The sequence below is a fragment of the Phocoena sinus genome, chromosome 20 (genome assembly GCF_008692025.1).
Source record: "Phocoena sinus isolate mPhoSin1 chromosome 20, mPhoSin1.pri, whole genome shotgun sequence".
Lineage (NCBI taxonomy): Eukaryota > Metazoa > Chordata > Mammalia > Artiodactyla > Phocoenidae > Phocoena > Phocoena sinus.
The window spans coordinates 39,420,320-39,433,019 of NC_045782.1; the positions used below are offsets into that span (position 1 = coordinate 39,420,320).

Here is a 12,700-nt window from a genome sequence, read left to right on the forward strand (position 1 = left end):
ACTTGGGATGTGACTAGTCCCAACCGAGGCAGGCTGTGGTTATAAAACGCGGGGCAGGTTTCAAAGACTTAGTACAAAAGAAAACCTCATTCATTTTTTTCTTTTTTTTTTTTTTTAGCTGCCCCGCACGTGCATCTTGCGGGGATCTTAGCTCCCCGACCAGGGATTGACCCCATGCCCCATGCAGGGCAAGCGTGGAGTCCTAACCACTGGACCGCCAGGGAAATCCCACACTCATTTGTCTCAGAATGCAGAAATGCCACTATTTTGGATCTACTGGGCTAAAGAAAATACATTTGTAAAATTAACCTCACCTGTTCCTTTTCACTGTTTTTAACACGGCTGCTAGAAAATTTACTCTGGCGTGGGGGTGCACGCGTCTATAGGACAGCGCTGTTCGAGAACTCCTTCTACCAGTCCAGGTGCCCCTCGCCTGGCTGTGCGTGTGGGAGCATCACACCAAGGGGACTGACTTCCCTCACGGGGACAGAGTCCGGCAGCCATATACTCACCAAACTGCCCTCCTGCTGAGGGCTCAGCACCTTCACCATTATTTCCAAACTGCATCAATGAATCTAAAGTGCGGGGGGACATCGGCAGGTCAATGGTATTGCTGCAGGTCGTTCTGTAGGAAATGGGGAGCAGCAGGAGGGGAGAGGGCCGGGTTGACAAGACACAATGGAGAAAAAAAAAAAAAAGAACAAAACACACACACACAAGCCATCAAACTCTGGTCTCCAACAGAAAAATAAAAGCTCAAGCTTTTTAAACACACGAGGTCACTTTGAGGACTGAGCATAGCTCGGAGGGTTCCAACCCTTCACAAGAGAACTCTCACCCGGTGTCCTGTTCCCAGGGATAACTGAGGACATTAGAAATGGAGGCAAAATTGGGAAGGGAAGCCACTTACGGTGTCACACAGATGAACTTAGTCTTCAGGTATGGGGCAGCACCTGGGTAGAAGAAAACTCGGGCTTACTCACTGTGATTCCACTCTTGGGTACCAGGCAGCAGGAAGCCGGCTGCCTCCCCAGGGCTGACTTGAAACTCACTCCATCCTTGACCAGAGATTGTCTGGAACTTCCGTCTCCCCTCAGGGCTGCCCTCCCTTACTGTATACTCCGATGTTCCAGTGCTTGCAGCTGGAAGCTCGGTTCTTTCCCTCAAACCTTCCTGAGACTTTTCAGCCGACCCTGGTCCCACCCGAGCTCAGATGAGCTCCAGCCTTGTGTTCATTCTTCCCCTCGATCATGTAAAGAGTTTAACAGCCTGGATGTGGACTGAGGATTGTATTCTAGCCTGGTTGTATCTCTTCCGAGTCCCCCGCACGCAGGACTGAGCCCACGCAGTCTGGGCACTACGTCCTGCTCAGATACCGAAGTCACTGAGTCTTTAAGAGAGCGTGCAAACAGCTAATATGCAGTTCCAAAGCTGAGGGTGACACCTTCTGTTCCCATCAGCACTTATCTGCCTCTATTACATTTTTCGGTGAGGGTGTTAGTAACCCCCCAGTTGAATAACTACAGCACACAGAAGAGCCTCTCAGTGGGGAGGATGGCTCTGGACTGGGTGACAGGAGGCCTTACGTCTTCAACAGCTAAGAGATCCGGCCAAGGGCTTTTCTCTCTCGAGTATAAAATAAGAGGGAGGCAGAAGAGGGAGGGGCCCATCTTGGTCATTTATGATTCTTGTTCTACAGTTAGAAATGTGAAGACTGAAATAAATGAATTTTAAGTGCTAAATGCTTACAGCAAGAGGTCAAAGAGCCCTGGAGACACTGGCATGGAATTTGGGGGATTCAGGTGAACAAACCACTTAGGAGGCATGGAGCGGGGCAGGGTGGGGTGGGCTGAGAGAAGCACAGCTATAAAGCTTGGGGCTTACGGTGAAACTGAGGGATCAGAAAGTACAATGACAGCCAGAGAAAGGGCATTGCCGAGTGGCCCTTAGACTCCCATATGAGTTTATTTTTGGCCAAGAAATAGGTTAACTCAGTACCGAATCCAAAGAAGCTATCAAAGCAGGGTTCTGGTGTCTTATGAATCCATTTTGGACCAGACCTGAGGGGAGCTGACACCCCAGACAGAAAAGGGTTTAATTCCCTAACTGATCAACGTTGCTGAGAAAAACACCTTCGGCCTGAGATGCCACAGTAGAAACAAAGGAGAACTAAGACTAAAAGCTGATTTATGGCTCAGTACAAGGTTGTAAATGTACTTATCTAATTTGTAAGATAAGGAATTTGTCATTTCTACAGAGGAATGTCTCCCTCAAGCCATGAGGATATACCGTGTGAGCTTCTGAGTGAGAAGGAGGGAAGAGTCCTGGGAAGATAATCTAGGAGACAGATTTATCTCCTTGAGACAATAAAACCCTCAGGATGAGGGACCTCCCTGGTAACACAGTGGTTAAGAATCCGCCTGCCAATGAAGGGGACACGGGTTTGAGCCCTAGTCTGGGAAGATCCCACATGCCATGGAGCAACTAACGAGCTCTCTAAAAATGGGCTCATACTTTAAAAAAAGAAAACAACCTTCAGGATGGGAACGGAGAGGAAATGGTCAGCTGCTCAACTCTGGAGGACCCCACATGCAGCCTGCCGGCACCCCACACCTGCTGACCCATTTGCCGTGCTCACACCCAGCCCCAGGAGGCAGACAAGCACTCAAGTAATTAGTTCTTTTCCTGTGACTGCCAGTCTTGCCCCTGAGGAAACACTGAGGTCTCCAGGCAGGAAAGGGCCTTGCCTCCCAGTCACATAGGAGGCTTGAGGGAGGGCGCAGCCTCAGACTTGAAACTTGGACCTAGAAAGCAAAATTAGTCAAGGGCCCAGCACTTGGACCTAAATGCCTTCTGCAGAAGGAACAGGGTAGTGTGATGGGGGTTGATAAACAGATCTCCCAACCGAAGCACAACGTGGGAGGAGAGATAAGGGGCAGACAGGAAGTGAGAGTTACGCTGTTACGCTGGCCTAGAGTGTGGCCAAGACTCAACCCCAGAACAAAGGAAAAAGGAAAGTCAATTGCCAATTAGCCCCAACTCCCTCTTCTAAGTCTCATTATTCTCACCCCAAGAGATCCCTCACAGGGAACTCCTGTGAAAAAGTGGGAAGGAAGCTGGTGGGTTTGTGTTTGTGTGTGGGAGAGCTCTTTGTACAAAAACAGTTTTTTCCAAAGCAACTGGGGCAGGGAAGCCAACCTCAAAGGATCCCTTTAAACCACTACTGGCTCTGTGATTAAGAAAACTTAAATAAAAACAAAGAACAGCAAATTATAGTGTTCTCATCAGGATCTGGACAGAGAACCCAGTGTCCGAGCCCCAGACGCCCATGGGAACAGACTAGGGGGCTCTGCCCTCCGCGCTGGCGGTGGTGCTAGAGAGCGAGGGTTTAGTGTGGAAAATGTATGTATAACTTACATAAGCACATGGGCTCTTGCACATTAAAAAACATCTTATTTTCAAGAGCTGCACATTCAAAGGACCAATTCCAAGCCCCTCCCACCAGTTGCTGTCTTTCCCTTCAATCACCACTCTTGTGCTCTTAAACCATGTTCCAGCGCTGCTAACACTCATTTCCTCCAGAAAGCCTTTCTTCATCCCTCTTGGCGCCGCTCACATTGTTCCGTGATGGGGAAAAGGAAACACGCTAGACTTAAGTCTGAATCGCAAACCTTCCAGCATCTGCTTTGTAAGAAGTTATGTGCTGGCTGGGCATCCTGTTTCTAGAGAATTCTGCCCTCGCTTTCTCTCCACGGTGTTTCAGGTCTGGCTGGGTGTGTGCCTGCGGCTTCCCCCTTGAGACTGGTGCTTCTTGTAGGGCAGAGCCTGGTGACTGATTCCTCTCCTCTCTCTAACCCCGTCAGCCACCCCCAAAGGCACTCACTACAAAGCTCTTTCCCAGAAAGAGGTTCTTCAGGCATTTACCTTATCTGTCCTCCCAGGATCCTACCATTTCCCACTTTTCCCCAGAACTAAATGGCTGTCGTGGAAAATCAACAACTACCTGGGTCAGCTTCGGGATGCTCCTGGCTCTCTGGCCGGCAGTACTTTCCGAACGCCTCCTCCTTTGGAATGTCGGGGTAGAGATAGACCAGCGGAGACACGAGGATGTTGGTGGCATCCATGATCTTATAGCCCATGATGATTTCAGCAAACGACATGTTGTTCAGCTGCTGCTTGGTGTATGGTTCCACCGACTGGATCTGGGTCTTACCTGTCAGGGGAAATGGGAAGGGAAGACTCAGGTGATCTCAGAGAAAACTACCTGATTTATTTTCCCTCAAGGGGGAACGGCTTATGCCAACCCAGCGCTCGATACCCTGAATATCCTGCCCAGTCGCCTGGCACTGGGGAAATGTTCAGCTGGCTTCGGGAGAGGCTATCCAGCTGGGCCACAGGTAATACACTTGGATAACTATTTACATAAGATATATTAACAGGGTAGGAAAGAAAGGAGATGAAGCATGAAATTTAAATAGGCAAATATTAGTCCCTGGAGCCAGCAAAACAAAACTGGCAAACCAATCCTCCAGCTGGTAGAATTTAGAGAAAAGAAGTCACCCTGATGTGCCTTACAAGTCTGAGGCAGGGGGGGCGCGAGGCCATCTCTGCCCACGAGGGGGCAGCCTGTGTCTGAAACCAGCAGAGGCAACGGCGGCAGCGGCGCTCACCACCAGGTGGGGTGGGGAAAAGCCAAGCGTACCGCTGATGTCCTTCTCCACCCAAGTGAAGGTGACTCCTCCTTCTTTGCTGCTTTCACTGAATCTCAGCAGGAAGGTGCCTGGGGGCTTGGTGCTCAAGATGGCCCGCTCCCTCTCCTTACTGATAAAGCCCATTATGTACCTGGAGGCAAAGAGGAGAAACACCAAGATTTGGGCTGAGGGTTGCCCTGCTATTGGCCTGCTGGGAGAGCAGGGGACTTGTCACACCTGCGCACCCTGCCAGACACAAGAGTTCCAACCTACCCTTCATTCCAAAGGGCCAGGATGTACTTTTTCACAAGGTCAATGATATTGTCCAGCCAGACCCAGAAGGAGAAGCCTTTGCCGGCCATGTTTTCCTGCAGAAAAGAATAATGGGAAAGCCAAGTCCACCACCATCCCAGGCTTTTCCTTCTTAGGGGTGAGGTGCCACCAAAATCCTCAGGCCCATCTAGCCTCAGGCAGGTGCTACTGGCCGCTGGACCAAGAGCCTAGGGCCTTCAGGCCCAGCGTCCTCCATGACCTCCCAGTAGGTAATGCACCCCTCCCCCTCCCCCTCCCCCTCCCGTGAGGCAGCCACACGGAGTTCACACGGTTGCTTACTTTGCAAAATTTAGCCCACGTGATCTGACACCCTGAATAGTTCACACCAGGTCCTGAAGGAAAAAAATAATAAAGTAGTATAATTTTCAGTTTTGGATCAAGATCTTATTTCTTCAAACAGAACACGTGTACAACTGCCCCCCGATAGGCCCTGAAACCGTTGGTTTTCGTGTATTTGAATGTTGCCACTGTTGTGTGCAGATGGTGCACCCGTCCGCCCCACACCCGACCCCATCATTTGACACCCCCCAACCCCAGCTGTTGTTTAGTCCAGCTGCCCTTACTAGCCTCGTGTGGTGGTCCGGGGACCAGCAGCACACACTAAGAAGCTGACAGCTTGAGTTACAGGGTCACATGTGGTGGCAGCATAGAACAAAGCATAGGTAGCACGCAAAGCATTCTACTAAGGCTTTGTTTCCAGGGAGAAAATTAAAAACAAGCCTACGGTTTCTTGAAGAAACAGACAGGGATACCAAGCTTCTAGCTCTAACACGCACTTAAAATATCTTCCAATGGTTGGATAAAGTAGTGCCCTGGAAGGGTGAGGGAGACAGCCACCAAGAGAAAAGAAATCTGCCTCCCGCCTCATAAAAACAACCCCCAGGATGCACACCTCCTCTGTGTCCTGACTCCCTGACCTGCTGGAGCACATGTGTTCTGGCCCCGGCACAGCACCTTGCTCAGTAAACTCTTCTGAATGAACAGCCCCATGGGCCAGATTCCTTTTCCGAGGAGGGTGAGGGGAGAAGAGGTAAAGCGCTGACCTAAGAGTTTCTCCGCCAGCGTTGTCAACTGCTCGATGCTCAGCCCGCGCTTGGTGGTGGAGGAGAACTGCCAGCTCAGCACCTCGGCCACTTGATCCCACGTTCCAATTGGGGGCTTGGTGAAAAAGTTCACGTTCTATTGGAAATGACACGTTTACCCCTTTAGATGAGAGGGCGGTGCCTGATGAGCTGCGCTAGGTACTGTGACAGCCCCGAGGCACCGAGAAGTCTCAGGAAAAATGGGGGCCCAACTCACCTTGGGGTTGTTCGTCAGCATGTTATACCACAGGATGGATGCCCAGGCATTGGGCATCTGACAGATGTTGGAGATCACCACAACTGGCAAGGAGTGGGTCTGTGGAGGGAGCGGGGAATGAGCTGGGAGGCAGAAGGCCCTCGTGGTTTCCCAAACCTCTTCACGCATATCCAGCATATCCCGCAGGGTTTGGAATAAAGGACAGGCCGTGGTGGAGCACACCCGATTCCAGCCCTCAGGGAGGAGCGGGGCTGAGTCAGCTCAACAGCCAGAGCGGAAAGAATGCCGAACTCGGCGGCTGTCTGAACATCACCAGGAACTTGTAAAGCTAACTTGCTCACGGTGGACTCACAGTCCACGGATTCCCCATTTAAAACACCTGCAAGGCATCCTCCACGAAATCGAAGCTGTACCTGCCCATTAAACAGAGAGGTCCCAGGGATCAAAGACTAGGGTTCCTCCTTTTCCCGGTGTATCTTTAATTTAAAGATCAAGAAAGTTGGGGAAAGAGCATGTAAATGCCATGATTGTCTGTATACTAAAGACATTGGTTGTTGAAAGACTGTTTTGCCCAAACTTTATAAAGTCAGCTATGATCAATGTCTAAATATGAGTTTTTATATCAAGTTTGCTGAAAGCTGAGTAGACATGTATCTTCTAAGCACTCAGGCAAGACTTTACTCTCAGGTGGGATACTAAGGATTTTGGGGAGGAAGAGAAGCAAAAGTAAACACAGTGCTTAGCAAAGAGTCACCATTCCACCTTCTGGAGTAAAAACCTCAACTAGAAAAAGTCTTGTCCTGAATTACCACTGCGTGCAGCCCTACCCAGTTCTGTCACAGAACCCACCTCTAGGTCAATCTTGAGGCCTTGGTGATACACCTCAGTCTCAAAGGTGATCAGGTGCAGCTCTTCAGTCACAATCAGGGAGGCCTACAAGAAGAAGAAGGACGCTGTTCCTCAGAGAGGATGGTATTCAGTCCTGACGCCACCACTACACCATCCAGAAGGGCAACCCACCAGGTGGCCACAGACACAACTGGGGCACGTGGTCTCTTCAACACTATCACTCTCCAGTGCTATGGGCCTCAACCTGACCTCCTACTAGCTTTATTGTGATACTAAGGAGATCCAATAGGTTATGTATAAAATGGGTAAGGCACAAAGAATGACAAAACAGTGAACACCTGTGTACCCACCGCCCAGTTTAAGGGAAAGACCATCACTACTGAGGTTCTCTGGGCACCCTTCCCAACCCCATCCATCCCTGTGCCTCCTCCCTCAGAATTAATGGCTATTTTGTCTTTTGAGTTCATCATTTCCTAGCTCTTCTTTATGGTTTTACCACATTTATACCTCTAAACAATGTATGTGTGGTTTCGTTTGTTTAGTTCCATCTTATATATATGGAATCACACCCTGTGTATTCTTTTGTGACTTGCTTTTCACATCCATGTAGCTGTGTGCACCTGCAATTTCTCCATTTTCACAGCTGTATAGTATTCCATCACCTGACTATACTGCAGATCATTTATCCACTCTAGTGCTGATGGCATTTGGTTTGTATTTAGGGCTTACAATCAGGCTGCTCTGACATTTTGTACATATCTCCTGCTACCTATGTGCAAAGATTCCTCTATTGTTAAATCCTGGGAGTGGTACTGTTGGTTTACAGGGTATGTTCATTTTTATAATGCCCAATTGTTTTCCAAAGTGACTGTAACAATTTATACTCCCACCAGCAATATAGCGACATTATTTTGAATGAGAATTGCCAATGAATTATTAGAAATTCCGATTCATATTTAAAATGCTTTTTCTAATTACAAAAGTAATACACGTTCAGTTTAAATGCAAATATTACAGAGATAGTACAGAGTAGCCCTGGATAAGAACAGCAGCACTGTTTGGTAGATATTCCTCTAGAATTTTGTAATGCAGACATGAACAGACAAAATACAGTGTAAGTTTTTTTAAACAAATATACTAATATACTACTCAAATTATTTTACATCTTTTTTTCCTAAATAAATATGCCACATACATTTTCCTGTATCATTGCATACCTCACTTTTTAACTGCTGTCAAGTACTATAAATTCATTTTTTTTTGTTTTTTTTTTCAAAAGGCCTGCTACGTTCTAGAGAAGGGGGTAACAATAGCTCAGGGGACAAATATCAGAAAAAGAATAGGGTGTCACAGTTTTATTTTAAAAATATTTAAAACTAGTTTTTGGTCACATTTACCTTTTTTTTTTTAAGTTTATTCTTTTTTTTCTTTTTTGGCCATGCCACGTGACTTATGGGATCTTAGTTCCCCAACCAGGGATCAAACCCAGGTCCATGGCAGTGAAAGCCCTGATTCTTAACCACTGGACCGCCAGGGAAGTCCCTTAAGTTTATTCCTAACACTAAGAGTCCAATAATCTGAATAAATGGGAGGCAGAGAAGAAATAAGGGGATTCGTATTGCTTTGTTCTTTTTCTTTCGGTAAAGTGTTTAATTCGGATTTGTTGAAACCTTCCATCCTGCCTCAGTGACCAAAACAGGTCACCAAAAGCTGAGCCAAGCCATGTCAGCGCACAGAAGTTGGAAGGGGAATTTGGAAAGTCCCAGGCAAGGTGGAAGGCTTCTTTTCCACTACACGGGTGTGGGCAAGGGACTTTCCACTCCTTAATGATGAGCTAACTCCCCGGACAATCAAGGAAATGCTCCGAGCCAGAGTACTCCAAGGCATGAGTGACTTCTGATGTGTCATGTTGGCCTGTGGTGACTGCAGCTGGTCAGGTGTCTCTACGTCTGGGCAGTAAGAAGGCTCTTTTTCTCTCCTGCTCAAAGAAAACCCTCCTATAGTTTGGCTTTCATCCCCAACAAAACTTACGTCGCAGTTGGCTCGGCCCCCGTTACCACATCTCTGCTCTCTCAGGGTCTGTAAGAAAAGCAAAGAGCATCCCCTGTCACCTGAGGCTCTCCCCTAACCACTCCCCCTGCCAGAGGCCCTGGGAGAAGGTGAGTCCAGGCTTCTCCCGTGTACCAAGTGTTTGAACTCTGCGGAGAGGCTGCCGTTGTTAGACTCTTCCATGTTCATCACTTTCGTGTTTGTGCCCAGGATGTTAAATTTCCGGGATCTGAATCACAGGAGAAAAAAACCAACCACATAGGTGAGCGAGTGGTCAGAGGACAAAGTTAGATTAAACGGGAACACAAGGAAGCCTCCAGGCTGAACTTACCCTCTGAGAGCTGCAACATCCCCGGAGTCTCTGTTAAGAACACAAACCAGTGGTAACAAAAAAGGCCCTGAGTTTCTTCAAAAGACTACTTTGAACACCTATAATTTATTCTGATGGAAAAACTGCTGTTCTCCTGGGGATTTCTGTAAATGACTCAATTACATTTTCTATGTGAAATTAACAATCCTATACATGCTGAAGTAGTAGACACAGCTGGTTGCCTACCCAAACTCTACTCCCCTCTTCCTAACAGAACCTTGACTCTGTCAAGTATCTTTCCCATCCCCACCTCCAGGGGATCCTGATCATGAAGCTCACCAGAACAGAGCATGCCCACAGTGCAGCAGTCCAGGGGTGAGGACAGGACCTTTACTGTCTCAATCAGATTGGGAAGGATTCTCTCTCAGGCTGTACTTACATTCCATAGCTTCAGCTGAACATGAGCAAGGAGGCATGTGGCCTTAACTACCACAAGCAAACATGCAGCAACCCACAAGGGAACCCTAGACACTTATGGCCAGTGACACTTATGGTGGCAGAGAAGAGAGACGGAAGATTCTGGGTCCTTGACGACATCAACTGAGTCACTGATCTCACCGTCAGAAACCTGTTCTAACTTTGCATTTCTAGTTAAACTGGGTTGCAAATTTCCTTATTATTTAAGCCACACTGGGTTTTCTGCAGAGGTTTACTGTTACCTGTAACTCAGAGCATCCCATTGATGTAGCTGAAATATTCTTCCCAGTGTGTTCCCTGTGTTTTTGAATATTTCGTTTTTTATATAGTCACCATTTCTCAGTGTTTTCTTTTCTTTTTAAAATTATTTTAGTTCTGTTTAAAAAGTCCTTCTCCATTGCTATATACTCACTTATACTTTTAGAAAAACAGCTACTATTTATTAAACAGCACATTCTGTGGGAGTTTACAGATTAAAATGGATCAACTTTTAAACCATTCAAAAGATACCTTTCCATATACCACATTTTATTTTATTTATTTTTATTTATTTATTTTGGCCATGCAGCTGTGGGACCTTACTTCCCTGACCAGAGATTGAACCCAGGCCCTCGGCAGTGAAAGCTCAGAGTCTTAACCACTGGACTGCCAGGGAATTCCCCATATATCACATTTGAGAACTTAAAGTTCTCACTATCAGAAAATTTTCCCTCATGTCTAGCCTATATTTACTTTTTTTTCCACATTCTTTTTTTTTTGTATACCTTCGATATAATTGACAAATAATAAACTGCATATATAAAATGCACAATTTGATGAGGTTTGATATATGTATACTATACACACCTGGGACATCAGCCCAATCAAGATAATGAACATATCCAGCATCCCCAAGTTTCCCCACGCCCTTATGTGACCCATTCCCCAATCCCACACTCCACCCACCCCTGTCCCCAGGCAACCAATGATCTGCTCTCAGTCATGATAGATTCATTCGCACTTCTAGAATTTTATATAAGTGACAACATGAAGTATGTACTGTGTTTTTCTTGGTCTGGCTTCTCTCATTCAGTGTACTAATTTGGAGATTTATCCTTGTGTTGTGGGTATCAATCGTTCATTCCTTTTTGTTGGTGAATAATATTCCGTTGCATGGATATACCACCAACTGTTTATTCACCTGTTGATGGACACTCGTCTATTAACGAAGATTCCTGTACAACCCTTTGTGTGGACACATGCTTTCATTTCTCTTGGGTAAATACCTAGGAGTGGAATGGTTAGGTCATAGGGTAGGTGCATGTTTAACTTTTTAGGAAAGTGCCAAGTTGTTTTCCGAAAGTGGTTGCCATTTTTACCACCATTATATTATACGTTTGCTGTGCTTTTAAGATATATCTAGAATTTATTCTGATGGACAGTGAAACGTTTAACTTCTTACTCAAATCCCCCCAATACCAAGTTTCCCTAAGACGACTTACTGAATAATCCACGCTTCCCTCGCTAATTTAAGATATCAATTAAAACATATATTAATTCCTTATATAAACCTGAAGTCTATTTTTGGACTTTAGATTTTGCTTCAATGATCAGTTTATTCCTGCCCTGGTAACACACTCATTTAGCAACTGAAACTTTGTGATACATTTTAATATTGGGCAAGGCAGCTTCCCATGCCACCCCCCCATAATTTTTATTTGTTAAAAAAATTCTTTTGGAGAGTGAATAGCAAAAGAACCACCATTCTGGTGGTTGTCAGGCGCTGGAGGGAGAAGGAAATGGGGATTTGTTCTTCAATGGATATAGAGTTTCAGTTTTATAAGATGAAAAAGTTCTGGAGATCTGTTGCACAACAGTGTCCATATACGCAACACTGCTGAACTGTACCCTTACAAACGGTTGACATCAACTATACATCCATAAAAAAGAAAAGAGGGGCTTCCCTGGTGGCGCAGTGGTTGAGAGTCCGCCTGCCGATGCGGGGGACACGGGTTCGTGCCCCGGTCCGGGAGGATCCCACATGCCGCGGAGCGGCTGGGCCCGTGAGCCATGGCCGCTGAGCCTGCGCGTCCGGAGCCTGTGCTCCGCAACGGGAGAGGCCGCAGCGGTGAGAGGCCCGCGTACCGCATAAATAAATAAAAATTAAAAAATAAAAAAAAAAATAAAAAGAAAACAGAAAAAATATGAGGTAAATTTGAACAGTAACTGGATATTTGATGCTATTAAAGAAGTATTTGGGGCAAGATTTTAAATTGCTAAGATGGTAAATTTTATGTTTATCACAATTAAAATAAACAAATCCTTTTTAAAAACTATCTCTGCTTATTTTTTTCATCTAAGATATAACTTGAAAAGCAAGTCAAGAGTTTTTAAAAATCCTATTCACGTTTTGGTTGGTTCTATATTAACTGGGAAGAATCAACATCTTTATAATAAAATTAAGTCTTCAATCCAGAAGTATGACTTATCGCCTCATTTTTAAAAGGTCACTTCCTCACTAAACTTTCAGTGTTCTTCAAGTAGGTCTTAAATATTTCTGTTAAGTTTATCACCATATATTTTTAATTTTTGTTGCTTATTGTGAGATCATTTTTCTATTATAATTTCTAACTGGTTGATGCTAATTTATGGTTAAAGTAATCAATTTTTGCTTATTTATTAAACTTACCACCTTCCTCAAGTCCCTAATTTC

General features: G+C 45.9%; 1 protein-coding gene across 7 annotated transcripts in view; it reads right to left on the reverse strand.

The window, feature by feature from the left end:
• STAT3 (signal transducer and activator of transcription 3) overlaps positions 1 to 12,700 on the reverse strand; it is a 63,595-nt gene that overhangs the window by 2,281 nt on the left and 48,614 nt on the right. For 2 of the 7 annotated variants that reach the window (XM_032616568.1, XM_032616567.1), the window contains exons 12-23: positions 9,553 to 9,582; positions 9,357 to 9,450; positions 9,204 to 9,251; positions 7,173 to 7,256; positions 6,324 to 6,422; positions 6,068 to 6,203; positions 5,304 to 5,356; positions 4,965 to 5,059; positions 4,703 to 4,842; positions 4,001 to 4,213; positions 911 to 953; positions 513 to 625 (exon numbers count right to left, since the gene is read on the reverse strand). In XM_032616568.1, coding sequence (XP_032472459.1) covers positions 513 to 625; positions 911 to 953; positions 4,001 to 4,213; positions 4,703 to 4,842; positions 4,965 to 5,059; positions 5,304 to 5,356; positions 6,068 to 6,203; positions 6,324 to 6,422; positions 7,173 to 7,256; positions 9,204 to 9,251; positions 9,357 to 9,450; positions 9,553 to 9,582 — 1,148 coding nt within the window. The remainder of the gene's footprint in view (positions 1 to 512; positions 626 to 910; positions 954 to 4,000; positions 4,214 to 4,702; positions 4,843 to 4,964; positions 5,060 to 5,303; positions 5,357 to 6,067; positions 6,204 to 6,323; positions 6,423 to 7,172; positions 7,257 to 9,203; positions 9,252 to 9,356; positions 9,451 to 9,552; positions 9,583 to 12,700) is intronic. The other 5 variants (XM_032616573.1, XM_032616569.1, XM_032616572.1 and 2 more) reach the window with 5 other exon arrangements.